This window comes from Larimichthys crocea, chromosome XV (assembly GCF_000972845.2).
Source record: "Larimichthys crocea isolate SSNF chromosome XV, L_crocea_2.0, whole genome shotgun sequence".
NCBI classification, from domain to species: Eukaryota; Metazoa; Chordata; class Actinopteri; family Sciaenidae; genus Larimichthys; species Larimichthys crocea.
This window is the reverse complement of record NC_040025.1, coordinates 829,472-856,866: the sequence shown is the minus strand read 5'-3', so window position 1 is coordinate 856,866 and position 27,395 is coordinate 829,472. Positions and strand designations below refer to the sequence as shown.

The 27,395-nt window shown below is 39.8% G+C and overlaps 1 protein-coding gene across 3 annotated transcripts; it reads right to left on the bottom strand.

Moving 5' to 3' along the window:
• Positions 1 to 120: 120 nt before the first annotated feature.
• On the bottom strand, positions 121 to 27,395 carry cep104 (centrosomal protein 104). Of its 3 annotated transcripts, none has more exons than XM_019270878.2 (22): positions 27,293 to 27,395; positions 25,171 to 25,297; positions 24,834 to 25,007; positions 24,093 to 24,231; positions 22,640 to 22,702; positions 20,291 to 20,367; positions 19,645 to 19,813; positions 17,320 to 17,475; positions 16,975 to 17,202; positions 16,013 to 16,228; positions 15,630 to 15,797; positions 14,664 to 14,837; positions 11,363 to 11,539; positions 8,590 to 8,790; positions 7,472 to 7,567; positions 7,128 to 7,212; positions 6,690 to 6,762; positions 6,409 to 6,517; positions 6,158 to 6,296; positions 4,256 to 4,323; positions 2,449 to 2,536; positions 121 to 1,167 (listed from the first exon to the last, which is right to left on the bottom strand). In XM_019270878.2, the coding sequence occupies exons 2-22, from the start codon at positions 25,281 to 25,283 to the stop codon at positions 1,037 to 1,039; spliced, it is 2,844 nt and encodes a 947-aa protein (XP_019126423.1). In that variant the 5' UTR covers positions 25,284 to 25,297; positions 27,293 to 27,395; the 3' UTR covers positions 121 to 1,036. The 3 variants fall into 3 exon arrangements, with proteins under 3 accessions (XP_019126423.1, XP_027144554.1, XP_019126424.1); XM_027288753.1 differs by having other exon boundaries at positions 7,128 to 7,209; XM_019270879.2 differs by lacking the exon at positions 22,640 to 22,702.

Sequence of the window (27,395 nt, the reverse complement as noted above, 5' to 3'; positions counted from 1 at the left end):
TCAATTCTGAGGTTGTCTTTCAAATCAGTTTAAAGCCACTGAAGTGCTTCAAGGTGTTTGTTTGGGCCCACTTAAATCAGCACAAATCAAGCAGTCTTGAAGGAAGACGCGTCATACAAACACTACTGCATACAGTAAGTTTTTATTTTATTGGAATAACTCTGTTACGTTAAAGGTGTACTTCCTCTCCTTAGTCAAGTCGAGCATATAAAAATGTGCTATCTATACAAGATTGTCAGTAGGTATTAAGCATAAATAAAGTCTATACTATAGTGAAATATCAGCAGTGAACAAACAACCCTTTGGAAATGTGCTGATCAATGAATCTATTTCAGGAAGGAAATGAAAAAGTAAATGAACAGCAAAGCGTGATGCTGACAGTCAAACTGTCACCATGTGGTCAATGGCTGTCAGACTGAAGCATTGTGTTGCCAAGGGTGGAAAGTCTTCTGCTTGTAACCAAATCTCCTTCCTCTTCTCTTCTCATTACTGCCTCTACAAGGTTTCTAAGTATCAGTCATTGTCACTGTCCTCTTATTAGATGGAGTGATTGATTACATATTTAATGATATTACCATGGGAAGCGCTTGACCTGGCTCATCCTGTGCAAACTCGGACTGTACAAAAAGTGATCACTCATTTTAGTTTTATTTATATCCTGGGTTTGCGGTCTAAATATCACTTTAACAATGCAGTCGTAACTTGTTTTTATGTATAAAATAGTCAATTATTACAATTTCTACATAAATGTTCACATTTCTAGCTGCTTTAGACAATTTGAGCCGCTTTAAAAAGGAACTTTCACACTGTTTACATACACATGAAAGGAAGATCTGATAAATGTACATGGATGCAAAACTGCAAGCTGATAAGATAAAAGGGAAATTCCAGACCAGGAAATAAGGGACTCGTTTCAATTAATTAGAGCATTTATCTATTAGTTCCTGGTTAATGTTCACATTTTGAGAAGTTAATTTTCCAACCCTGGTTACTACCAAGTTTGGTTCTGTTGGCTGTCTCCTCTGGGTCTCTAGTTTTAATGCTTTCCTGGTGTTTGTCCTTTGGCAAGGGGTACCAGGGCTGGGATCCTGCTGCCTTTTCCCATGGGCCTAGCTCTGGCCCCGACAGACCGGACCTGCTTCAGCTTAGCCCCGCCAACAGCCTTGCCTGGGCACATACACACACACAAACAAACCTTACAGCAAACCTTTGAAAGAACTTCATCAATACTTCACCCTTATGTATAGTTGAGTAGTAAACAAAGCAGCCTGCATCATCAGTGATGTGACCATAAACAGGTTTCATGATGACATCAGCTCACAGAAATGTGGCTACCAGTGGGACTCTGAGTCAGGCCTACACGATACAGGATATACAGTGAGCTACTAGGTGTGTTCTGTCAGCCTACAAATGGGAATTAGAAAAAAAAAACTCAAATCAACAAATCAATAACCTAATCAAAAGTAGAAATGCCATGCATAACTCCTGTATTCAAATTTTAACCGTTTGTACCAAAAGTTTGTACAGATGACATATAGCTTCCTCCACTATACAATATATACATTGACTTTACAAATAAATTATAGCAGAACATGGATATCATGTCATAACAGCATTGTTTATCAAATAATCTTGGATGATTTGGTGACAGCTGGGGTAATTGGTGGTAAATGCTGAGGGCAGCTAACACGCACTGAGAAACTACTCTTTGATAAATGCGACAGAATAAGAACGACTGGCAACTGGTTATTTAAGTATTTCACAGCAAACAAACCGTGGGTTAAGAGGATCCATGGCATCATGTTGATAATCATCATTTAGAAGCATCATTTTAATAAAGATGACTAAAGAAGACAGTCAGTAGTGTTGTCCAATGGTAAACCTCAACTCATCGGCTTTTGTCTTCCGCTACATGCATGTATTGTTTCCTATGAATTCCATGTGTACGAGTATGTAATGTTAAACCCTGCAGGGGGAAGTGGACTCTACCAGTAAGAATAAATACTACTATATATAGATATATAAATACTTTGAATAGCTTTTGCTGAAAAATGATGACAGTGTGAGTGAGTTCAACAAGCTCAACGGTCACTCTGGCATCAAGATGCTTATTAAAGTAATATGAGTAATCTGGACTAATCCAAGTCTACCGTACAAAAAGCTAGATTCTTGTGATATGACGAAGCTGTAACTGCGCGTGTCAGTGAGTAATAAGCTGCTTACAACTACTGCTGTGCATGCAAAATATCACTCAGGATGGATACACAAACACCCACTAAACTGGGCTCTGAATGAAATCGCTCTCTATTTTTATGCGACTCATTCTGTGCTCTGAGGCAGGAAAAGCTGCAACATGAAATTTTTACCAACAAGCATGGGCACTTTGTATAGCTTCCACAGTGAGCGTTGGGGAGGTAGGTGTAAGCAGAGGGTGTATGAATGCTTTACCTTGTGCTGGCTGGGTTCTCTGGGACACCGCAGTCCTGCGTGAGTTTTGTTTACAGCCCTCTCTGCCCATGAGGTGAGCCTTCCAGGCCTGGAATGGGGACAAAGTAGCTTAGTGAGTCCGTTCCTCTCCCAGGTACTTTCTCGATCGGGGCAACCGCGGGTGACTGTAGGCCCAGTCAAGGCCCCAATGGCTGCCCTCCCTCCCACTAACACTGCAGTCTTTCATTAGGTCAACGCTCAGTGATCTCTCAGCACGAGTGTGACTTTCTGTCAGTTTTTTCTTCATTAATTTTTAAAGGGTGTGTGTGAGGTAAGAGACTGAATGAGATTCTGAAGGAGAACACAAATTACAACAGAGTTTGAATACTGTGTAAATTTGAGCATATTATATCTTACCATAGTCGGACATCAAATAGTTTTCAGGGATATAAATTAAATAAGTAAAAGCACTGAAAGGTGTATTTTTATTTTTAATCATGAAAGACCATCCCCAATAATAACCTCACTAAGACTCACTAAGCACAGTAATAAAAGATAATCTGTGTTCTTTGCAGCAAATGTTATGTCATAGCAAGAACAACACAATTGTAATTAATACGATTCCAGTTATTTACTTCCAGCTAGTTACTCCAGTTGTTCCAGTATTGTGCAAGCTGCCTTACTGGCACAGGTGTTTTCCGTCAGCTGACAATAGGAAAGCCTCTGCCGTGTATTACTAAATGTAGACTGCTACATAATATAATATAATATAATATAATATAATATAATATTATGTTATGTTATGTTATGTTATGTTATGTTATGTTATGTTATGTTATGTTATGTTATGTTATGTTATGTTATGTTATACCAGGGCACTTTTTTTATTGAGCTGATCTAAATCGTACCCAACAGTTCCCACCATTTTACAAACACCACAGACAGCAGCAAAAAAACGATCATTACTTTACGTTCACTACTTTTGGTTTATCAGTTACTTTACACGTTTCATCAGCAAATCAGAAATCAGGAGCGACAGTATCAAACACTGAGTTTTGAAATTTTGTATCAGTGTTTTGCCCAGATATTTCATTGATGTAAACTGGGACAGGTGCTGGTCAGACTGAGCTCTTGTGGCCTCTTAAAAGACGGCTTGCATGATTCATTAGACTCCACAATGACAGAAATGTAACAGAAGACAAATGAAAGGTGACACTGTTACATCTTGTACACTGCAGTGTAATCTTCTCTATCACCAAAAAGCCTTAAAGGTAAAAGTAAAAGTAAACTCTGATATTTTCCTGTTACAGACACAAACTTGTACAACAAGACAACGATTCATCTTTGTCCATTAAAAAGATAATAAAGTGCATTTTTATAAAGAACTGCATTATATTAAACACCATGATTACAAAGGAATGTGAAGAATGTGATTGACTTCATCTTGAGCAGAATGAAACAGCTCATTAGGAAGAAAGGCTTCACCTCCTTTGAAGTCTTTAAAGGCCAACAAAAGTGGTGTTTTACCTCAACACCTGTTTGCTCCTCAAGCCTAATATTAGATGCTTTTGAGTTTCTGTGTTGATATAAAACAAACAAAAAACAAACAAACAGAAAAGCTCATTGAGTGGAGTTCAGGCCCAAGTTCTGTGAAAGAGTTACCACATTCAGTTTCCACTACTAAATTAAAAACATGAAAGGAAGCAACTCTGTAACTTTAAATACCACGACTGTTCCACTGCAACATTCAAATGAAGGTTGTTTACAAGAAAACATAGTGGAGCTGGGAGTGATCTAACGTATGTAACTTGCATGTAAGGTATCTCACCTCCTCTCCATGCATGAAGTTGTTGTGGCACAAAGGACAGTGGTTGGAGCCTTTACCCGAGATGGAGGCTGAAATAGAAACACGACACCTTTAAGCCAATTACAGAAAAGTCCTCCAAACACTGAAGGAGAAGTAAGATAAGTGAGGGGAATACTCGGGTATACATAATCTACCCTAACTCACAATTCAAGTTTCAAGTTTTTGAGTCAACAATACAGAATGCAATACAAAGCACTCAGTTGGTGCCAGTTTTGTATATGCAGTCATATGGCTTGAGGCTGTATACATTTATACAGTATGCCTCTTTCTTCAGGCTGGTAGCTACACTAAGGAAACTGGTATCGGACTATCACTGGAAATATATGAACGTCTGACATCAGCTGTCACGTAGTAAATACTGGTAACAGGGCATGGCAGTTTTCCAGAAACCTAAAACCGCTATGGAAAAGTACTAACTTTTATCATCCTTCATTGAAATATTGTGAACATATCATGTCTTTCATATTTTATAGAAGCTCTTTAATTGTGGAACCATACGTGCTGTACTTGGATGCTAAACCTAGGTTAACCTAAAAAGTCCAGAATGTGGACAATCAAGGTATCAGGAAATCAGGAAGAAAAACACATGCAAGCGGGAAAGTGTTTATGCAACTGAGGTTGGTAGATTAACGTTTCAGGAAATGTAATAGTGTATCTGAGTTTTGGTTTGTTTTGTGAGCCTCACAGCTGTGTAATGAAGTTGAACCGCTTTGTCGAGCCAAGCAGAGTATGTAAACATGACACTGACGATGACTCTGACTGAGTTTCAAGTCAGATATGTTATATCTTTGTATTCACAGAGCATGGAAACCAAGGAGAGGGCACAGCCAGAACCATGACATATGTTTTTTTTGTTTTCAGTCAATCCTGAGACAGCTGTCTGTGTTTTTAATACATCCCTTGAATAAACTGTGTTCACTCTTGGTCTGGTTAGTAACTGAACTAACATTGACTTAGCAAGGCAGCTTGACAGGCTAATACTAACATGTTACCAGGTAGCTTGCTGAATCGCCACTCAAGTAGCTCAAGATTCAAAGTCCTACATAATTTAAGGACAAACCAGGACAAACATCTTAACTCTTAACGTTCTTACATACAGCCAAATAGTTTTTTGTGCAATCTTTTTGAATAGTCAAGTCAATGACCTGACCACAGTTGAACTGTGTTTCTCTTAATGTAGACCACACTGCAAAACACCCTCAAAAGCAAGCAAGCAAGATGTGCAGCTGTTTGCAGTACAGTTGTGACAGAGCCCTGAATCTTTTAGGTTTTTTCATTTAGTGAACTCTTTTCCAGCATTTTGTTTGACAGGGACAGCTTGTTCCTCTGTTATGTAACTTAAAAATAGTAACATCAGATAAGTGTTAATCCCAACTATCACGTCTTTCCCATAATAATGTACAGAATTCTGTGATCTCAAATGGCTTACAAAATAGTGCATGTTTACAACATTTGGTCCAGCACATACATACAATATAATATACAACGTCTTCCAGCGTCAATAATTACAATATAACATAGTCCTTTCAGCTTCATCTGCTCCCTCTGATGTGACTGCGGCTGCAGAGATCAGAACAGAGGTACCACAGCCTTCCACATCCTCCTGCGATACGAGCAGTGTGTGTGCAGTTGCGCTGTGTGTTTTGGAGCAACAAATATAGTCCTGCTGTCTATAGTGTGTGCAGCATCTGCAATTCTGCATTGGTACCTTTGTCTGTGTCTACACTGTCAACAATAAAGGCAAAAAAGGATAATAATAATAATAAAAAAAAATAAAATTCACCAAAATTGCATGATATTTATCACATAAAAAAAGTTTTCCAAATTTTCCAATGGCATAAAAGAGTGACAGTGAGAACTCACGGTTGCAGGTGGGACTCTGGACATGCTCAGTCAGATCTTCAGTGGCCACGGCCTCTGAGCACCCTGGGCACTGGCTGAACTTGGACCTGTTTTCACATTCACCCAGTAGGTGCTCTGTGAGGCTGGCAATCTCAACTACCTGTGAACACAACGCAGAGATGTACATGAAGTCTTCGAGCTTCATTACACAAGTAGTGATTAAACAGCTGGGCAGAGAACATGTCAGCATTTTTGAAAATATACCAGTCTACCTGTCTACATTCATCGCAGCGTCTCAGCATAGGACAGTGCTTCCAGTAGTGAAGGTCCAATCCGTCCTCTGTGAATGACTCATCCTTTTTACCGCAGAATATACACAAGCTGAAAGATCAGAGCACATTCCTTCAAAGCACTGACCTAAGTACTGGTACACTATTGACATGAAAATAATAGAGTAATATAAAGACCTGACTGTGTGAAAAATGCACAAAACAAGGCTGATATGCTATGTACATTTTTTTTTTTTAATTACATCGATTTATGAGTCACTTACTTGTCAAGATAGTTGATGGACTGCTGGAGGTCAGTGGTGTTTGTTACCTTGTTCTGGGGAACTTTTGTAACAGCTAGAAATAAAGAAGACCGATCTGTTACTTGTCATAGGTACATGTATAACAGAAAGAAATAACACAGGCCTTAATGAACTTAAATATAATGTAAAGGTGGACTACACGTATGCCAGAGTGCCACTAAACTGATCAAAATATTTAGTGTTATATTTGCTGGTGGTTAAGGATTATGTGCATGCACTGTTTTCCTAAATGTTTATGGCAGCATCAGTGTCATGTTTGATACTGTTGATATTGCCCTCAGGTGGAGCTTTTGTTCCTGTTACTGGCATGTACAGAGAGGTACCATACAGACAACAAAAGCAGATGCTATAAAGCTCCCGAGGTGTTTTTGTCTGCTTCATTTGATTATATGTGTGTACCTTTGCCAGCTTTTTGAGACTCTTTCTCAACTTTGGGACTTTCCTTCTTGGGCATTTGTCCTTTGGTGTGTTCATTCCCTCTCTCCTTCACAAGCAGACAGAGAAGTATGAATATTTATCCCAAGGAGATGCTATATCACAAGAAAAGCTCTACACAACTTGGACAGTGACTTCAGACACAGACAACTTTGAATAAATGGTGCAACTGGTGGAAATGAGAGCAACTGAGTTTCAGACCACCTAGACAGGAAAAATTCTACCAATATGAGTGTCTAATCATAAATACAAATTAGTGGCAATTACAAGAAGTGATGTAATCGCAGTGTGATGACAGCTCCACCTACTGTGATCTCTTTCAAGGCAGCCAGCTGCTCCTGAAGAGAGTGGATCTCCTCCTTCTCTTTTTGCCCATCCTGCTGACCGCCTCCCTTCTTCAAAGTCTGGGAGAAAAGTAACATGACATCAGCCTCACAGTCAGTCAGTTGAAATTTTCCTCCACGTCGGCTCCTTTTTATGACCTCTTTATCCTGTTAATAACGATTCAGCATGACGGATCTTTCATGGTCACAATGGCAGCTTTCTTTATTTTCATTATTTTCACATATTTAAAGTTGCTTGGCTTGAAGCTCTAGATACTCTTCGAGGTGACGTCGTTGTGGTTGTTTTGGCAACAATTCACGCAAATGAGAGCAGGATCAGACATTTTAGCAGCTGAGCACCGCTCAACAGCATGGCCATTACATGAGAAGGCCCGGCCTCTAGTAATGCCAGTAAGAACTTAAACTCGATGAGTCACAAACTATACTGTAATTCAATACGGCACTATGTCAGTGTGTGAACACAAGCTGACTTGTTTATTGGTTGCATTCGTGGTTACTTTAGTAAACAACAACAAATGCTCCTATAGTGCATTTTGTGTTGAAGGAAAAGACAGTCAGATCTGTTGGTAGTGCAATTTTACACACATCGTATTCAGTAACACTATATCTTATATCTTATTTCATCAACAGACTAATTTGTTAAACAGGTAAGTTAGAAACAGAAAGAACTGTCCGTTGTGGCTTTGGCAAAGGAAGCAGTAGAGGCAGTTATATCTCTCTGCCTCCTCTTCCTTGTTACTGTAGGCTTAAAACAAACAAAAAGCCTGACATCATGTAGTTTCCCATACAAAGCTCAACTCTTTTCAGAGTGACCGAGAGCTCCCATCTGCCAGGTCTGACAGTTTCACAGTCCATCTACCAGCTGCTCTTTGCTGACTACAATCTGTTTGAAATAAAAGAAGAGTGGACACACCCTCAGTCGAGCCGTTTGATGCAAATCATGTTAACACAGTGAATAGAGACACCCATACAAATGTTTTTCTTTTTTCTCAACAGAATTCAGAAATCTAATATTTCTTCTTTACAGTGAAAGTACCAATGAGAAATCTATTTGCTGTGAAGAAGAAAGAAACACTTCTTGCCTGAGTTTCCACCAGCTTTCCATCAATTTTGGCAAAGCCATCAAAGAGGGTTTTGTAAAGAAAGTTCTTCCGTGCGGCAGCATCGTTGGGTGGAAGGTAGGTGAGAACAGCAGCTCTGTGCTGCCGGTACATGGATAGGATGATGCGCACTGCCACCTCTCGAACTGCTGATGCACTGTGCTCCAATGCTGCCGTACAGAACTGACAGAGAAAAACACGCTTTCTATTAAGATGAGCAACTATTTTGATTAACTGGGTATTAATGTTCAAACATACCATTAGGCAGTTTAAGCTTTGGTTTGACCCACTGAACATCAGACACTTTTATTAAACAACAAAAAAAAGATGTTCTTTTGTTGTTAGCATGAAACTTCTTTGGAGTTAACCTGAAACTTCTAGAAACTGATCTGTGGATTATTATTATGCTATCAATACGCTATCACTATCAGTACACAGCTTTAGTGTAGTTGTTTTTCCAGAGTAACCAGATTTCATAAAAATTCAGTACTGTAGAAACTAAGTTTCTGTAATCAGAGTAGAGGATTAACACTTGAGGGAAGAATTTTATATGGTGTGAGCAGCCTATTGTCTGACAATGGCAATCCTACCAATCCGACATTTACAACCCAAGGTAAACTGTGTACAAAGGGCACCCATCATTTGTTCAACCGGATTAACTAGCTTACCATTATTCTCTGTTGTCTATGCTGACCGCTTCACATTTTAATTATAGGAAATTCAATCACCTCCTTTTTTTCTCCCCACTCCAGCTCCTGCCCCTGAGCTGATCACCCAGGTAACAGCAGAGGAAAAATGTTTGAGCCATTGCTGGACTAACACTGTAGCGCTGTCGAGAGGCCTAGTCACATGAGCTAAAAGAGGCGAAGTAGAGTTTTTTAACAGTGAACAGAAGGACTCAGTCATTTACAATGTTTCTAGGGCGTATTAAATCAATTTAAAGAAATGACCCGTGCCTGTTGTGTTACTTCTGTTGTGTTGTGTTTGATGGGGGCTACTGCCACCAAACCAAGGGAATGATGATGATACATGTAGGTTTTCGTTGGGGTAAAATCCCTGCATACATTTTCATTGATATTTGAAGATCTATGGTTGAAGGCCTGTTGTAACCCTATATTACTAATTTCACTGACACACAATGATGCTTACATATCTTATGCATCTCTATGTACAGCCTGAGAGGAATCTTTTTCTCACATAATCAAGTAGCAGCTCTGGGCCTTCAGTAATTAATCTTTCTTGTAGCCATGTAATGGTATCGGGCAAGGTCTAACTGTCTCTGTTGGCCTAGTTTCAGACATCCACAGTAAGAAACATCAAGGATTCAAAACACTTTTAAAACCTTGGGAATATTTGTCTACAGTTTCAATGGCCTTACACTTCACTCTGGTGGCTGATCAGGGCTTAATGATAAAGTGTCTGAAGTTAACAAGGAATAATACAGTGACTGCTTTAAGATGGTAGGCAAACTAAAACCAAATGTTTTTACTTAAAAAAACTTCATTTAATCAGGTAAGATTACACTTAGATTACAAAATGTTTTTTACAAGTAAGCCCTGGATGTGACAGCAGCAATGCTGCGTTTCAAACAACATTTAAAATACACTACATTAAAAAGAAATCACATTTGCACAGTGGCGAAATTAAGACAAGGCAATTATTTCATGACTGCTTATTGCTCTATGTAACCTGTTGTCTTGTATGTGTCAAACTGTTTAATGTGACAGTCAGGATAAACAAGCAAGCTAGTGGATTAAAGCACGGCCTCCTGTCACATCTCAATCAGGACTGGAAATGTTTCCCAGGCAAACATGGGAGGCAGCCAACACAAAGGGGACAGGCTCTGAGTAAGCATGCACAAACATGCAAACACAGGCCATCTAATGGCACCTGTGTGGCTTTTGGCTTCAGAAGGCAGAGAAACGCAGAAGACAAACCTAACAATTTGCTCTCACTGATAAAAGCTGTGTTAAGTCAAGAGGAGGGCTGAGTGGAGGGGGATGGGTGGAGAACGGGTCGTAAACTAGAGGGGAGGACGGGACAACTTGTTGTCCTGCCCGGCTTGGTCAACAGTTGGATAGTTTCACGTAGATATTAGGTCACTGCTGGAAACCACAAGAGTGCAGGGGACGTAAAATGGATGCCAATGGTGACAACATTGACTTAGCCGACTGGAGCTTACTGACAGCCTGTTTGGGCAAACTGAATGGCCACAAAAATCCAGGGAGGGACTGCTCCCCTTTCAGTTAGTCACTCCATAATTACTAAGCCAAATGTAATGGAAAATCTACCTGATGGGTGCCTACTTTTAAAGTGGAATAATACAGGCATTATGCTGTATGTATCTCTATACAGTGCATGTGCTATCATGTTATAGAGGATGTGTTGTAACTGCTGTTTCCACACTGGAGTATCATAGTTGTTGACAGCTTTAGTATAGAAATCTGTGATGATCTGTTAGATTTTGACAGCTGATATCCACTGTGGCATTCTTTTGGCTGCTCCTGCTGCGAATGTTTAATTTATTATAAATGTATCTTTGATATTTTACAGATATAAAAGGAACGCTGTGGTTTTCTTTTGAGATAACAGAATAATTATCTCATTACCTCAAGATCTGACAGTAAATCAACCAACACTGCTCTCAACTTCAGAGGCAAGTGCTTGTTTCCAAACATGACAACATAATTAACTTGTGCTTTTGAGCCAACAGGTCTTGATAGATATATTTTGCATGTTTTAAGCGTTCCTTTACCGTCATAACATTGTCCAGGGTGAAGCCAGAGTTCTCTGCACCTAGTTCAGTGAGTAGCTTCTCCAGAAGTTCGGCCCGACTCTGAGCCAGCCGCAAGGGGAAGTTGGATTTGAAGGGCTTCACCAGCTCACAAGGGATTACCTGCAGTGTGCGTACATCCTTCAAAACAGCAATTTCCTAAAAGGGGGACATGAGAAAGAAACTTGAAAGAAATGTCATTGTAGACTTAAAGTGTGTTATATTAAGTAATGTGTGTGCTGTAGGCCACTAACAAAATATATCTGTGTGATGGTACACATGGTGATTTATCATTCAGCACAAGCATCTGTTAGAGAGACAAGTCATGACAGAGAATATAAGTGTACAATTAAGGTAAGACGGAAGAAGGCTCTTGGAAAGGCTTCTCTCAGCTGTTTGCCTTTGCAGCCTCTTCAGGGAAGTGGAATGTATGTCGGAAACATGGGAGAGCATACACACACACACAAAAAAAAACATATAATTTGTCCTCAACATACAAAGAGGCATTCAGTCATTGCGCTAAAGGAGCACAGAAACAGAAACAGAGGGGCTGGACGATGACTTCAGAGGGCTGGGGCTCAAGGTAATGGCCTGAGTTGAACTCACTTAAACAGAAGCTACTGTAGGTCATAAAGACATCCTCCCTTTCCTACCCATCACACACACACACACACACACACAGCTATGCAACAGACTCCACTCAGCAAATGCACATATCACATGTTCACAAAGAGTTAGACAATTACCTCACTGTACGTCATCAGTTCACCAGTAACACTTCCTGTCCTCACCCACCAGTATCATGAGACGGGATTGAACATCTTGTTCATGCACTAATAACAAACACCCACGCTAACAGGCTACACGGAGGCAGTATAGGCAGTTAGAGTGACTACAACATGGGGCTTGTTTGAAGGGCGGGGCACAGCATTATAACACCTCAAGACCTTTTTTTAAATGTGTAAAATACCACCCATACCATAGCATCTGCTACACTAAAGCTCTTAGAAAACAGAACAAAAAAAATACTAACCCACAAAATCTAAAGGGTAGAGGCTAAGATGCATACTACAGAAACAGCATCACATCATCCCACCTCTTTTACTGTTGGGTGTGTAAATAAAGTGTCTCCCCAGTAAATGTTTTGATCGCAGACTCATGGGTACTGTCAATGAGAATGATTTTATCTTGAAGCGACAAAACATGCTCAATTTAAACACAGCCATTATCTGCGTTTACATGCAAATACAAAAACAGGCGGTCCTGCATGTGCATGAATTCAGTCATTAACTGTGGGGGGTTTATTTGTATTTATCTGTTGTGAATACTATTTACACCAATTGCATAATTACACCACTGACATCAAGGTTATTCATGCAATTGCTTTCATCAGGAATTTGGCCTGGTCGTCTATAGATTTCAAGAACTGAGACACAGTGTTGTCCGTTCCGCTGGGGAAGATAACCCTGATATAATAACTTGAAAAAGCTCCTGTAGAGCCACAGAGGACATTAAACAACTTTCTTCAGTGAAAGTGAAATAGTCTGTCAAAGATGATGCATTGCACATTTTTTTTATTTTGCCATTATAAATGAATCTCTCCTCCCCCAGGCCTATAAGCCAACAGGCTTAAGGACATGTAGAGAAACTCTTTTGATTAAAGTGTGATCCTGTATAGTAAAAAGGTAATGAATGAATTAAATGAATTAAAGATAAGAGGGCTATGACATTCATCCATTCATCATTTAACTGTGATGAATAACTTCCTCATTCTCCACAACCATAGCAGCGCCACCCTTTTCTGCAGCAAGAATCAAGGCATGTTTTTACTAAGAAAAATAGTAAAAGCACGAGAAAGTGTCTTTGAATCTTTGCAATGGATATTTACTCACTGTTATATAATAGAAAACACTGAATTTATTTTTATTTTTTCTGACAGTTTCTGTTGTATTTAATTTGTATATGTATATGATGTTGTCTGTATCATCTGACACTTGTCTGAATTTAGCGCCTATGAAGTCTCAACCACGATGCCATTTATAGCGGGTTCATACCAAGCATTAGGAAATTAGATGTTGCTGACGTCAATAAGCATTAGATTCTATCTTTTTATGTATAAATATCTTAGTTCTAGTCTTACTATTTTAGTACAGTGTATTTCCTGCAGATTATGATGACTCTGTGAGCCCTGTGCTCCTCTTGAACAAGAATAAAACTCAAAAGACAACTGTCGTCGTCCAAGTCTTTATTTCAGACTTTTTCATGGTATTTGATAGTTAATTTTTCCATTTTGATGAAAACATTTCTTCTTTATGAGGTATCTTGTTCAACCGTCTGTTTTTCTGCTATTTCTAACTGAAAAAAACATCTATAAATGTTGCTGTTTTTAAGTGTCTGCAGCCGTTGAACATATTGCTGGGTAAAAGTGGCATGATGTACATTTGATAAAGTGGCACTTACGTCTATCTTTGGTGCTGCAGCAGGGGTGCTTGGTGTGTCAGGTTGGCTGCTCAGTTTGGGCACAGCAGTTTCTGCATCTGACTGCTCATTTTGAAGAGTGTTTGTTTTTTTCTCTTTCCTAAATGTGTCTGTGGACACAGGGGGCTTGGTAGGGACTGAATGGTGAAAGTTTTGTCTTGCCTCTCCATTCTCATAGCTTGCTATTCAACTAGCTTCTGTTTGTCAAGGTGCTGACATTTAACAGTGAGCAAGTGACATAGAACAATATAAAAGAACAAAAATCATTGGTCTATAAGCACACTGTAGTGACAGTATTGTTATTTTATCTTACAACAACAAACATCAATATTCTCATTCCTCCAACCTTACTATTGTATATATTTAAATATTTTCATGATCATTTATTGGTTTTATTGCTGCGCCGTTTCTAATGTGTCTAGGTTTGCTGTCATGACGTCTTTGGTCACTGTTCCACCCTTGAAAGTCTCCTCATGGGATAGGGAGGGTACTAGAAGGCTTTTATATTTGCTACAAGATTTTCCACCCTGTTGGTATGTGTAGAAACTGATTATGAAATCAGAAAGATGTAATCACCAAGGACAACAACAACCTCTTCAGTACATTTTACATTGTGTGACACTTCTGCTTTCTTTGCTGCACAATGTGATGTTTAGTGCAGTAAATATTTTCCAACATTATCAGACAAAAGCTTTCACAGAGCTCTACACAAGGGAAGATGATGAAGGGACTAAAGACAGATTGCAGAATCCAAAGCAAAGGTGATAAGGAGGCAGAGCAGACAAAATCCAGCGTGTTAGAGTACCTGTATAAAAGCAATGGCTGTTTCCCGGAGCCGGCTGGCTGACTCTCCAGTCCTGGCCAGCAGGTTGGGCCAGGTCTGCTCCAAACAGTAAGACACCTCGGCCCTCCCCAGTGCCAGACTTGGGATCAGCTGGCCCAGCAGTAGTCGCAGCAGCTTCAAGGAGGCGTGGAAAACCTATGAAAGAGCCAGTGGACGTTTTCAAACTTAGTGGATTTTCCAAAAGCTAGCAGCAGGGTGATGCCAATTAACAGAGAGGCTAGACTTTGCAATGTTTAGTTTGTGTGGGTAAGAGTATGTAGATAGTGAGTGACAGTCAGTAGCTGGTTTTGTAAGTGCTTCTTTATTTATTTTTTGTACTTGCTAACAAGCCAACCAGACAAATCCACCAGAAAGTGGAGAACAAAGAGCCAACTAACCTGTTTGTTTACAGGTCAAATCATTTATCTGTGCATTATCAATATTTCTGTATGTTGTGTTTTCTAGGTAGACCTACACTAGATGTACATATAAGTTCCCAGAGAAAGGTCTATTTAACATGCATACAACTGAAGCACATTTGTAGAGGAAATTAACTAGTTAACATCTTAATAGAGCTTTCTGTCTGTCCATGTAGCTAGGAAAATAAATCAATTATTGAGGCACTAACCCTTTCATGACCATACAAGCTGTAGATGACTTCGAAAGAGGGGTTACAAGGGCATCCTTGTCAGAACTGTTTTTTTAAGGAAGCCAGCTCTGGGAGAGAGAACTGGGGTCATATATGGTACAGGGGGAACATTGTTAAGAGTGTGCATGTGTGAGTGTGAACTAACATGAACGTTAATTCTGTTTGTAGCTGGAATCCAGGAAACATGATTTAAAGACGACTTTGACAGAGAGAGTAAACATATCCATAACAGCCTAATGGAGCTGCTTTACTGGCAACGGTTTCTGTACAGATCATTTTATTTTTTAGGCAAGACTCACAGATGATACTTTATCCAGGAGAGCTTTCTTGACCAAGAAGACTGCAGCTCTAATCGTGCTTCTCAGCTCCTCTCTGGGTGTGATGGGTGATAGCTCCAAAAGCTTCTTGTACACAGCCTGGAGAGCATCCTCTCTGTAAGACCAGGTTTTTGAATATGCCCTAACTACCTGGGAAAGAAGAGAGGGCAAAACCTTTGGCAGGGAAAGATATCTCAAATATCTAAATATCAAATATTTTCTATCTTTGGCATTTATCTACGGCAGTACTTATCTGCTGACAAATACACCAATATAAATACAACTGGGAGTACAGATGCAGAAATAAAACCCTTTGAGAAAGTACAGCCCTTGGCTAGCTTAACTACTCATGATTTTCCACCTACCAGTCTTTCTCCATAGATCTCTATTGGAAAGCCAGCCTCTCTCTGGACCTTCTCTGTCAGGGGCTCTGGCTCTCCACTCATCTCAGGGCTGTGTGGAGTCCTTTGGCCATCAGGTTGGGGGGAGTGCTGCTCTGCAGGGCTCTGGATGTCCTCCACAGGCTGATTTTTCCTCTGCAGGGCTGGCAGCGGCCTCTCATCATAAGGCACACTGGTAACCTGTCAGCAGAAAACAACCACATTGGTATTATTTAAATATAATATTTACATACAGTATACAACTTTCACATTATATTTTATTTATATTTATAAGTACTGTATATATGTTTCTCAGCAGACAAAATAAAAAAATTCTTACGAGGTTTCTCAGGCTCAAGAAAACTGATCTACGCCATGCTTTTGAAAAATGTATCACATCTGCCCTTGTTCTTTTCAGTTTAACTACTAGCATTTGAATACTCAATAGGTCAATCATTCAACTTCATGACGACAATGAATGCTTAACCCTCTCTATACAAACCCAAGCACCATCCAGTCAGCACTGTACCCGGGTGCTGTAAAAGGTTCAAAGCCCTGCCTTGAGGCCAGGTTGGCATCCCCTGCAGTCAGCCAACTGTTACACGCTTTTAATTAAATAGTGAAACCCAAACCTACAGTAGGGCCGGTCTCTGTAGGTGGTGAGTAAAGTATAAAAGCCCCTGTTGGTCATAATCTCCCTATGTGCTCTGTATTCCAACACTAGAGGCTAGGCGAGGTGTTTACGAGGTGCTACAGTGGGATAGATTCTTTTTACAGAAAAACAATGAGTAAACACTGGCATTGTCACTGACCATCCATGGTCTTCAACAAATGAGTATTAGACAGGTTGTTGCTGTTTTTAAGTGTCTGCAGCCGTTGAACATATTGCTGGGTAAAAGTGGCAGGATGTGTTATGTCATCAGCACATTTGATAAAGTGGCACTTACGTCTATCTTTGGTGCTGCAGCAGGGGTGCTGGGTGTGTCAGGTTGGCTGCTCAGTTTGGGCACAGCAGTTTCTGCATCTGACTGCTCGTTTTGAGGAGTGTTTGTTTTTTTCTCTTTCCTAAATGTGTCTGTGGACACAAGGGGCTTGGTAGGGACTGAATGTTGACCTGGAGAGGGCTGAAGGGAGGGAGGATCTGGGGCTGGAGATGAATCTGCTGCTTTTGTGATCTGGTGACATGATAGAAGGAAAAAAAAATTATTCAGTTTAATGATTTTTCCTCAACACCTTGGACTTTTTTTGTCACTACATCTGTGAAACATTGTTATCATTGTTTGGTGATTGACCATTGTCATGTCCAGCAGGTTGTGGACCTCTAGCTGCTGGTAGACACTCTTCCTGTACTCCTCCATCAACTCCTTCTTCTTCTTGGCCAGGTCATAGTCTTCCTTTTCGATGGCACATCGTTTCTCAACATCATATCGAGCCAAACGCTCCCCCACCTGAAAGAGCCCAGGACAGGTGGGAGTAAAGACAGGCCTGCAGTCACAAAGTGAGCCTGCACTGCATGATCTGGGCATGTAGTGCCAAAACTAAAAAGAGGTCAACAGGTCAAGAAACAAAGGCGGTGGAAACAAACACAAAATTCCATTACATCGATCATAGTTTTTTACAGGCCAACTTCCTGGTTGAACTTAGACCTATTAACAATATTTCAGGTCTTCTCATTTTCAGTTTTACCTCCAAATTATGTAACTTTAATTGGTACAGGGGGAACATTGTTAAGAGTAATTTTAAGTAACTAACCTTGGACATCATTATATTGTTGATGTCACTGTGTTCAAGATCTCAGCAATTACTGTGATGACTACAAAACCAATGGAGACAATATCCAAAACTTAAAAGAAAGACCCTGTTTTCATTAACCAGAATTATTCTTTAAACCTAACTGGAGCTGGTATGGCAATTGACTTGGATTAGACATGAGACATTCTGCCCTGTACAATAATACAACCCTAGTGCCACTTAGGGTAAGTGTGCCATATAATGAATCATAAAAATTTACAGGCTGGAAAAATGACAACAACTGCCAGTAAGTCAGACACGTAATTCCTTTGTAAGGAAATTCCATTAAGTTGAATTAAGTAGCTAACCAGGTGCCAAGCGACACAGTCTGAACATCAACGCCTCACGATCCTTCACTCTCTGTTAAAAAAAACCAAACTGTTTCTCCAGTTTATCTTTAGAAACTCGGGTGTTGATTTATCTACTTGATAAGCCATCAAACAGGAAGAAACACAGTTTCAGTCATGTGTTTTAACACATCATGTAACAGCAAAAACTGTGCTGCCATCCTGAGGATGTGATGACAAGGGATTTTCTAACAACATCCTAGCATGTATGGTGTTATCTGGTTACAGAAAGGCTTGTGGTTCGGCGTGTGAGAGACACTACCGAGGACTATCACCACAGCTGTTGAGCTTATGAAGAATTCATGGTCAGCATGGTAACGCTGTCTACAAAGGAGGTCTGTAACAGGAATCTGAACAATGTTTAACAACTACTGTTACAAACAGTGGTGAAATTACACTGGATATGTGTAAAAAGAATACCATCCTCACAAAAGTTGAGATTTGAAAGAGAGTGTGCGGATGGTGACATCTGGACTTGAATTATTTCACAACAGAACATTGCTTATAGTTTTCTTAACTGTGATTTACTGTACATGGCCTGAATGTGGAAATATATTGTATATGAACATCCGGTTCCTCAAAAATCAAACCACACTTTCCTTTATCACATTGTTTAAAAACTATATAACGTGTGCATATAAATGTGAGTTGGTTGTTGTGCCTAACCTGGGATATTAGCATCAGACACTATCAGACACAGATAACAGCCGATACGTAGCTCTCGTCCAGTGTTAGCTGGGATTGGCTCAAAGCGACCCCTGCAACCCCGATAAGAAAACGTATGGAAAAGTATCTTCATTTAACCAGAGATATTTACCATGTGTATGCTAATGTGTCATGCTACTTGTTTGTGCTGAAACAAAGATTCTGTGAGATTACAGAATACAGAAGCAGAACTTCAGAAGTTCAAGTTTTATTTATGATAGAGACAGCTGAAGAGTGACACGAATGTGCGGAGAGAGATATGGGGAACAACGTGCAGCAAAGGGCCACAGGTCGGAATCGAACCTGCAGTATGAGCCTTCATACATGGGGCAGATGCTCTAACAACTGAGCTAATCAACACCTCGGGAAAAATATTTTTAAAATAATTGTGAATGAAGCAGAGTGAAGAACGGAACAAAAAACATGCAGAGAGTTCAACTCGCTTAAACAAATAGTTCAACATTCAGTGAAAGCTTATTCAACTTCTTGCCAAGGGTTAGAAAATTACACCTTTGTCATGTCTTTGTGTTCACTATAGAGCTATGTCCATTGTTCGCAAATCCACATAACCACACCTCTAAAGCTCAGTATTTAACACATTGAAATGTAAAGAACAAATTTAAGCCCTTTATAATCTCATTACAACTATAAGGTTCTCTCATTGCAGAGAGAACACACCCTGGTATTTGTGGTGCATACTGTTCAATCACGTGAACAAATATTTGGTGTCTATGTATTGTAGTTGTCCAGTCTGTCTCACAGCAGCTACAGTACCTTTTGCAGGTCTGCGATGGCCTGCTTCAGATTCTTGGCCTGCTCGAATTTCTCCTGCCGAACCATGTCCTGTTTCTTTTGGTCCAGGAGACGGATGATGTGGGCAACTTCGGGGTCCTGGTACATGTCGAAGGCCAGGTCGTCCAAGGGTGAGATGGACTCACATTTGCTGGGTGCAGAACAGGACACAACAAACATTTGAAGCATTAAATAAAGTGAAACATTAAAACACTTCTTTCTACAAGACAACACCATTCTGTAAGGTCTAAGCCTGTTATACTGGTGAAACATTTTGACAGAATAGCTCATTTAGTGTCCAAATTCATTTAAGATAATGCCAGTGTAAAATACATGTGTCATCATCAGTTAAACAGGCTCTGTATTGTGCAACTCCTGATCAAAGGGGAAAAACACTGACCGAACCCCCAAGGAGTGAGACCCTGAGGTGAAACTTCCCTTGGGGGTTGATATATTAAAAGAAAAAAACAATTTCGAAATGTCCTCTTTTCATGGGCCACCACCTGCATTGTCTTCAAATGCGAGTGACCTTGAACGCCTTATTGGTTTGCTTCCAGACGAAATGGCTTTGTTGAACAATGTTATTGTCACAAGACAAAGAAACCAGGGTTCAATGGCCTAGTCTCACCCCATGAAGGTCGTGTCCAAGGCTGCTTCCAGCTGGGTACTGTTGAGGTAGTGTTCGATCAGCTGCTCTCTGCTTGGCTGGGGGTAAACAGATGGACAAATCACACACACATGCATATATACTCTTGTATTACTGTGCTCATTGTTTTCTAATCCTAATCTAAGTTTTAAGGTGACCCTTAGCTTCAACCCTTATCTTAACCCAGAACCAACCAAACTGCCCCTTTCAAAAGTGAGGGTCAGCCTGAATAACTTCACCAAAACCATTACACTTGCAGTAATACAAGTATACACGCAAACCCAATCATTAAATCAACACTATGGCCAAATATGTCACTTCCATATTCATTAAGTACGGTTCTATCAGCTGAAATCTGCCCATTATATAAAGAGGAAACCATTTCTACATATAATTTCTTTTGCATGAGTTGCATAAACAGCAGATAAGCATTTTATATAACAAAGGACAAACTTCCTGGTAAAGCAGAGCACCACTTCCTCTTAGCTAATCAAAAAGTAGGAACAAGACCAATATCACTCCCTTGTTTAACAATATAGATTAGATAAATGTACAGTCTGGAGACGGACGTGAAAGAAAAATGATATTCAATGAACACAAAGAGCAGCCCAACGTGTTTTTAAATGTCACTATTCCTGATAGCATAGTTACTGAGTAACTAGTGAGATGACGTGTCGCATAATCATCTTCTGGCAGAATAGATCTGATATTTTGGACAGTCTTTGTTAATTGTCCATGTTTTGAGGTATCAGTCTCAGAGATTTTTGCCACCAACCCAACACAATAGAGGTTAATAGGAAGTTGGTTGGCCATGCACACAGCAATGAAAAACTACCCGAAACACGTGTTTTCAGAAACACACGCACCTTATTGCTTTGGACAAATCCTAGGGCACTGAAGGATATTCCTTTACAACAAAGGAATAACAAATGGAAATCGACAGTGACAGTGTGTTGTGTAAATTATTCAGAGTGACAGAGCATGTCAAAATTTACAGAGCAACACATTTTCATGAAAGACCACTAGAAACCTCAATAAACATCAGTCTGCTAACAAGGAAAGGATAAACACTCAGAAAAGTATAATAAAACCTAAGAAGAAAAGAGTCATATTTAATAATGAAATAAAACATGTCTGAGCATCATGCTATGAATTCAACGGTCTAAAAAGCACAGGTGCTAATGATAAAATGACTGATGGCTGCATTCAATTAAAAAGAAAGAGTAAAAAGTTTTGATATGTAGCATGATGGAGTTAATGGAAGAAATGAGGGCAGCTTCAGCATCGTTGTGACAACGAAAAAGCTTCTGTTTACCATCAACCATCACACTTTTTCAATGCTGTGAGCAATATGAACAAAATTCACCTCCATTTCACTGTAGTGGAGGCAGAAATCTCAAAGACCTACATCTCCAAACCTGGACAAACAAAACCAAACCTATCTGAATGGCCACATACTCCTTACTAGAGGTAAGTGAGAAGATATGTTTTTTTTTTTCACAGTTTGGATGAACCGACATTTTAAAGGGGCACGCACTTAAATAAGCTTTCTCCTTGTAACTGTACTACAGTCTCCCTCCACAGGACAAACATAACTTCCACCCAGTGGACAGATATAAAAGAACAAGATCCAAGATCTAGTCGACCCGCCAGGCAAGATCACCGCTGTGGTGGAGGTGCTCAGAGTCGGATTAATGGCGCAACAATGCACAGCCTGTTCACTGGAATCCGTGCGAGTGTGTGTCCGTGTCTTTCGATGTCTCTGTGTCTGTGTGTGTTTTAAGGTGCTCTCTCTCCTCCAGAACCTGTCCATCTGCACAACTATCTGATTACACTGACTAACTAAAGGCCCCCTGTGTGATTACATACTGTCCTCCCTTTGTGTCTCATTACTACATTCCTGACACATATACATGCACGCCATTCAGGATAACACATGTACATATAGACATGAATATGCAGAGTATCTGGATCAGTGACTGATATTCATACGACATAAAACACCTATATATGTATATCTTCCCATTATTCCAGTGTAAGGGACATTGTATTGCATTATATTGTGTACATCCACCCTTATACGGACAAATAATTCAAATATATGAAAAAGTATATATAAACACCTCTTTTGATTAACATACCTGTTTTAATATGACATAAGTTCAACCTGTCATAGCATCAGTGGACGGATGAGGAAACATCAGTCAACCCTATCCTAAGTGGCTAATGATGGAGCAATGTCTCACAAAATCACAGCACAACAGCACCACCTACTGCCGTGCAGGTGTAAGTTCAGTGATGGGTGACGGGTGAAGAAGAGTGCTCACTTACAATTGTGTTAAAAGCATTGCCATCCAAATAATCTCCCAGAACATTAATGGCAACCAAAGCAACCTGAAATCATAAACAGATGTTGGTGAGGTGGTTAAACAAAAGGCAAGTGTGAGAGAAAAAAGTACATGTGATAAATGAGTGAATCCTGGGTGGTTAATAGTCTAACTATTTTACTTCAGCTTAAAGGCTGGTGGTATTCTATATTTGTATTATCACCACATTACAGCATGAAAAGACTAAAGCCAACAATGAACTGAAGCTGCTAACAAGTACTGCCTGTGTACTCTTTTAGTCCTTAGAGCTTCATTGTTTTTCTAAAACCCATGCACACATACTTGAATGAATCCCACATAAACTATCCTATACCAACTGTGTGGTAATCTGCTGTTGAAAATAGTCCCTACAAATCTACTCACCTATTTAACCAATGTGTGCTCAAAACAACAGTGCCCAGCAGTGTTAGTAAATTATTTAGTCCAGTGACACTATATATTTGTGACCTGTTTTTAAAGATTTAAATCTTCAGAGAAGAGATGTACTGAGAAATTGACTCACACATTGTTGGTTTTGGTCTTATCCTTTGAGTAATAAATAATAGTAATAAAAATCTATAATATGTTATCAAGAATTCAAAAACACTGACATTGCTATCTGTAACTGAAATCAAAACTTTAGTTATTTTGAAGCTACAAACCTGCAATGAGCAGCCTTTAAATGTTTAAAAATGAGACATGCAATCATTGAGCTACACTCATTGCTAATTATACTATTGACTATTCTTTTGAATAATTTAATCTCGAAAAAAGTTAAAAGCCCATCAAATGGTATCTGAGCCAAATCTTGTATTAAAAACCCAAGGATATAATATTGAGAAATGAAAACTAATCATCATATTCAGGTATTTTTACTTAACAAAACACTTTAAATCAATTACATTTCTGTCCGTCAACTAAGTGATTACTCAACTAATCATTTCAGCACTATTAAAAATGAAAATGATCTAACACACTCCTCTTTGAATGTATCTCGTGTATTGTTGTTTATTTCTCACTAAAGCCCCATTGTATAACTTTTCTACCGTAAAATAACAGATTTTAAATAATTTTCCGTTCTTACACTACTGTATGTAACTTTGTACTCTGGGTAATAAAACCTGTGAAAGGTACATAATACTTTACGGAACAAAGCCACACGCCACCAACTATTTCACTAGTAATAGTAGCTGGCTGCAATGTAACTGGGAGTTGTACCATTATCTACATAATGTCCTTTTAATGTAACCTAATTAGTCCTGGAAAGCAACATCAACCTAAGTATTTTTTTTAACTCACAAACAAACTAGAACACATAAACCATGTTGCTCACAGTTTGGATCAGTCATCTGTACCAGACAAGTGTGAGGCAGTGAAATGGTGTAGGTGGAAGTCATCACTACCATCTAACAAAGTACCTGATTGTACTGATTGTAACCGTTGACATGGTTCCTGTGGAAAGTTATTCTCAGGTATGTTCCGATGGCGTCAACATGGACTGACTTCAGCTCACGAGCTTTGAAGCCTGTCTTCTCATTGTCCGACAAAGACACATACCTGTGGTGAGAGCACAGTGTTGCTGTACAGTTTAACTCCTCTGGTCATGATATAATGTACAAATACTTTATTTATCTGTGTGGGGGTGATTCATACTAGATATTTAGTAGCAGTGGCCAGCAACTGTGCAGCACATCAAGACCAATTCAAGTTGTGAACCAGTGTCTTGGGCAAAGGTGATGACAGGTATATTTCTGATTGCTAACATGCAAATATTTTGGCCACAGGACACTGACCTCAGACCAGACGCTCATCCATCAACATCCACCTTTTTGATGGGATCTTAATTTATGCAGAAAAATGCCATAACCTAGATTATTAAATGCCTTTCTGAGATCCAGGAGGACTCCCACAGAGCTCAACTGCATGGACCTCCTTCATGGTAAAGTGAGTGAGATACAAATTAAAACCACATCAAAGGAACAAAACTGAGGGTCTAATGAGCTTTATCAAGATGCCTGAATAAGAGTCTCTAGAAAAAGCCAACAGACAGCATTGATCATTTGATAATTTACATGAAACAAAACGATGACCTGTGTTCATGTTTGTGCAGTTGTACATAAAAGGGTGCCAGTCAACACTTTGTCAAATCTGTAGATTACCCAAGTCTGCGAAGTTGTCCAGGGAACCCTGGGGTGCAGGTTTCAGGGAGAGTGTCTCCAATATGAAACTCCACCTTGGCTGGGATCAGGTACTGGTGGGCCAGCAGCTGCAGCTTCCTCACCCTACTTCTCTCCACCAGCTGGAGGGTGATGTGTTGAGGATAGGAGCATAGCCTGCAAATTATTTGATTGAAACAATGTTGAGTTCCTTTAACATGGATGGAAGAATGTGATCTAAGAAATCTTCAGGTTTGTAGTCCTCTTTGCCGCTTAGGACGACAAAGTTGTCATGAATGAATGTGACATGCTTTGGAAGTAAAGTGCTGTGTCACTGTACCTGCTAGATCTCCAGCCGTTGACTGTGGGTGCATGGACCATGAGCTCCTTGGCACTGTAGTTGTCCTCATGACTTGAAGAGTTGACCACATTGAATCCTATCTTTCTGGGCATCCCTCTGATGGACACTGATACAACACAAACAAGACATCTTATCATTTTGATATCTAATATTATAAAGTACAGAAAAAAAATCTATTAGAGAACATGAAGAATATAAAGATGATGTTGAGTCCACAATTTTTCTATTTATTTTACAGATTTGTGTTTATGAACATCTCCATCCATCCATTTTCCATAACAACTTACACTTATCAGGTGTGCAGGGGCTCGAGCCTATGCCAACAGGGTGGCAGTTCATCACAGGGCAGACACATAGAGACAAACAACCATTTACACCCTATGGCCGAATTTTCGGTCCACAGTTAATCTATTAACCTGACCTGACCAGACTCTTGAGTACCCAGAGCACAGTGCTAATCACTGCACCACCGTGCCATCTTCCATTATGCTGACAATTAGTAACACATTTATTGTACTAGTCTATATTGTTTGTCTAGTTTAAAACAAGACACTACATCCTCTTTGTGTCTGGGTATTAAACATCTTTTTTTAGACTGGCTGAAATGTGGCCACAGCACCAATGACTGTCCAGTCTACTTTACTAGGGGTTTTTGCCTCCTTTTTCTGAATGAAAAATGATTTTGTACAAACAAATGTATGGATTTCTCAAGGTACAGCAATAAAAGAGTATAGTTTAGTTAGCAATCATGAAACGTCGGGTACTGTATCGGCACTAGTACTGAAGAATTTTCCCAGCAACATTTATAGAATATAAATATAAGAATACCATAGGAATAGAGGAATAGAATAACATAGACACTGATCGCGCAAGGGTAAATTCTTTTTTTCACTCAAGTTTTACATGCCTTTTACCTGAAACACAACACACACACACACACACACACACACACACACACACACAAAAGGGCTCATAGACATGCAAATGTGGGGAGATGGGCAGCCACACATAGCAGCACCCTGGGAGCAGTAAGTGGTTTGGTACCTTGCTCAAGGGCATCTTCAGGAGGTAAACTAGCACCTCTCCAACTACCAGTCCACCCTTACCCCCATTTTGACATGAAATAGTAGGCTCACGTCCCGACCAGGGCGTTACGCTCCGCTCATACAAACCGTCTAGTTGTACCCTCGCCTCTTGCAAAGCGAGGTCTCTCTAAACTCTTCTCTGTGGTCGTCCCCAAATGGTGGAATGACCTACCAACGGCTACTAGAACAGCAACATCCCTTCGCCTTTTAAAAAACTTGTAAAAACCTTTCTGTTTCGAGAATGCTTCCCTGCCTAACAAAACTAACAAAACTAACAACTACTCTGTGCTCCTTTACACCTTTCTCAGCTTATGTCCTCCTCTGTAAGTCGCTTTGGATAAAAGCGTCTTCTAAATGCAATGTAATGTAATGTAATGTAATGTTTGCAATGATAGCTCCATTTATTGCAGCAGAGACTTTCCAGTGAGCCAACATGCAGCACAGCAGCACCCTGACTGACCCTGAATGAAACTGAGCCTTAATTAGGAAACACCTGTGAAAAAGGTCTATTATCCAGTGTTTACTATTAATAAATGATACATAAAAAAAAAACATTAAAGCTATTAAACAAACTTTGGTTAGATATCAATGTTAATGTTACTTTATTCATTTGTGTGTGGCGAATATCCGTCAGTGTCTCTGAGAACGAATACAAGAGGCTTAAAGATTTGTTCAGGGGTTTACCTCTGTCACATAACACATACAGTTCACTGCATGGAGTTTGGCTTATAGTTTCCCTTATAAATAAACTCCCCTGGATTTACACCACCCCCTCGGACAGTACAGAGGACTCATTCTTGCTGACTTGCACATGTTGGGCGGGGGGCATTAGCTAGCTAACTGTTGACTACTCCATCAGCCAGCACAGCTCGTCTCACAGTAGCTGTAAAGGTATTTTGTCCGGATTAAATCGCATAAACGTGCTGCCAACTGCCGTTTAATGTGTGCTGTCTTTTCTTGATACATATTTTTGCCTGAATAAAAGTTTTCTTTCACGCATTACAAAGATATCTTACCATGAACGTCACCGTGATGTTGACAGCTCGTCGTCCCATTTCATCTCCATAACCACCACTGACAACAACCTCCGCGCGCACATGCGCAACATGGAATTGCCGT

What these genes read in the sequence shown, in the direction of transcription:
- cep104 (XM_019270878.2), bottom strand. Translation starts at nt 25,283, where the DNA reads ATGCCCAGAAAGATAGGATTCAATGTGGTCAACTCTTCAAGTCATGAG. An exon ending in AACGGCTGGAGATCTAGCAG is followed by an intron (nt 25,008 to 25,170) that starts GTACAGTGACAC and finishes AATAATTTGCAG; the next exon opens with GCTATGCTCCTATCCTCAAC. An exon ending in GCTGCGATGAATGTAGACAG is followed by an intron (nt 6,297 to 6,408) that starts GTAGACTGGTAT and finishes TTGTGTTCACAG; the next exon opens with GTAGTTGAGATTGCCAGCCT.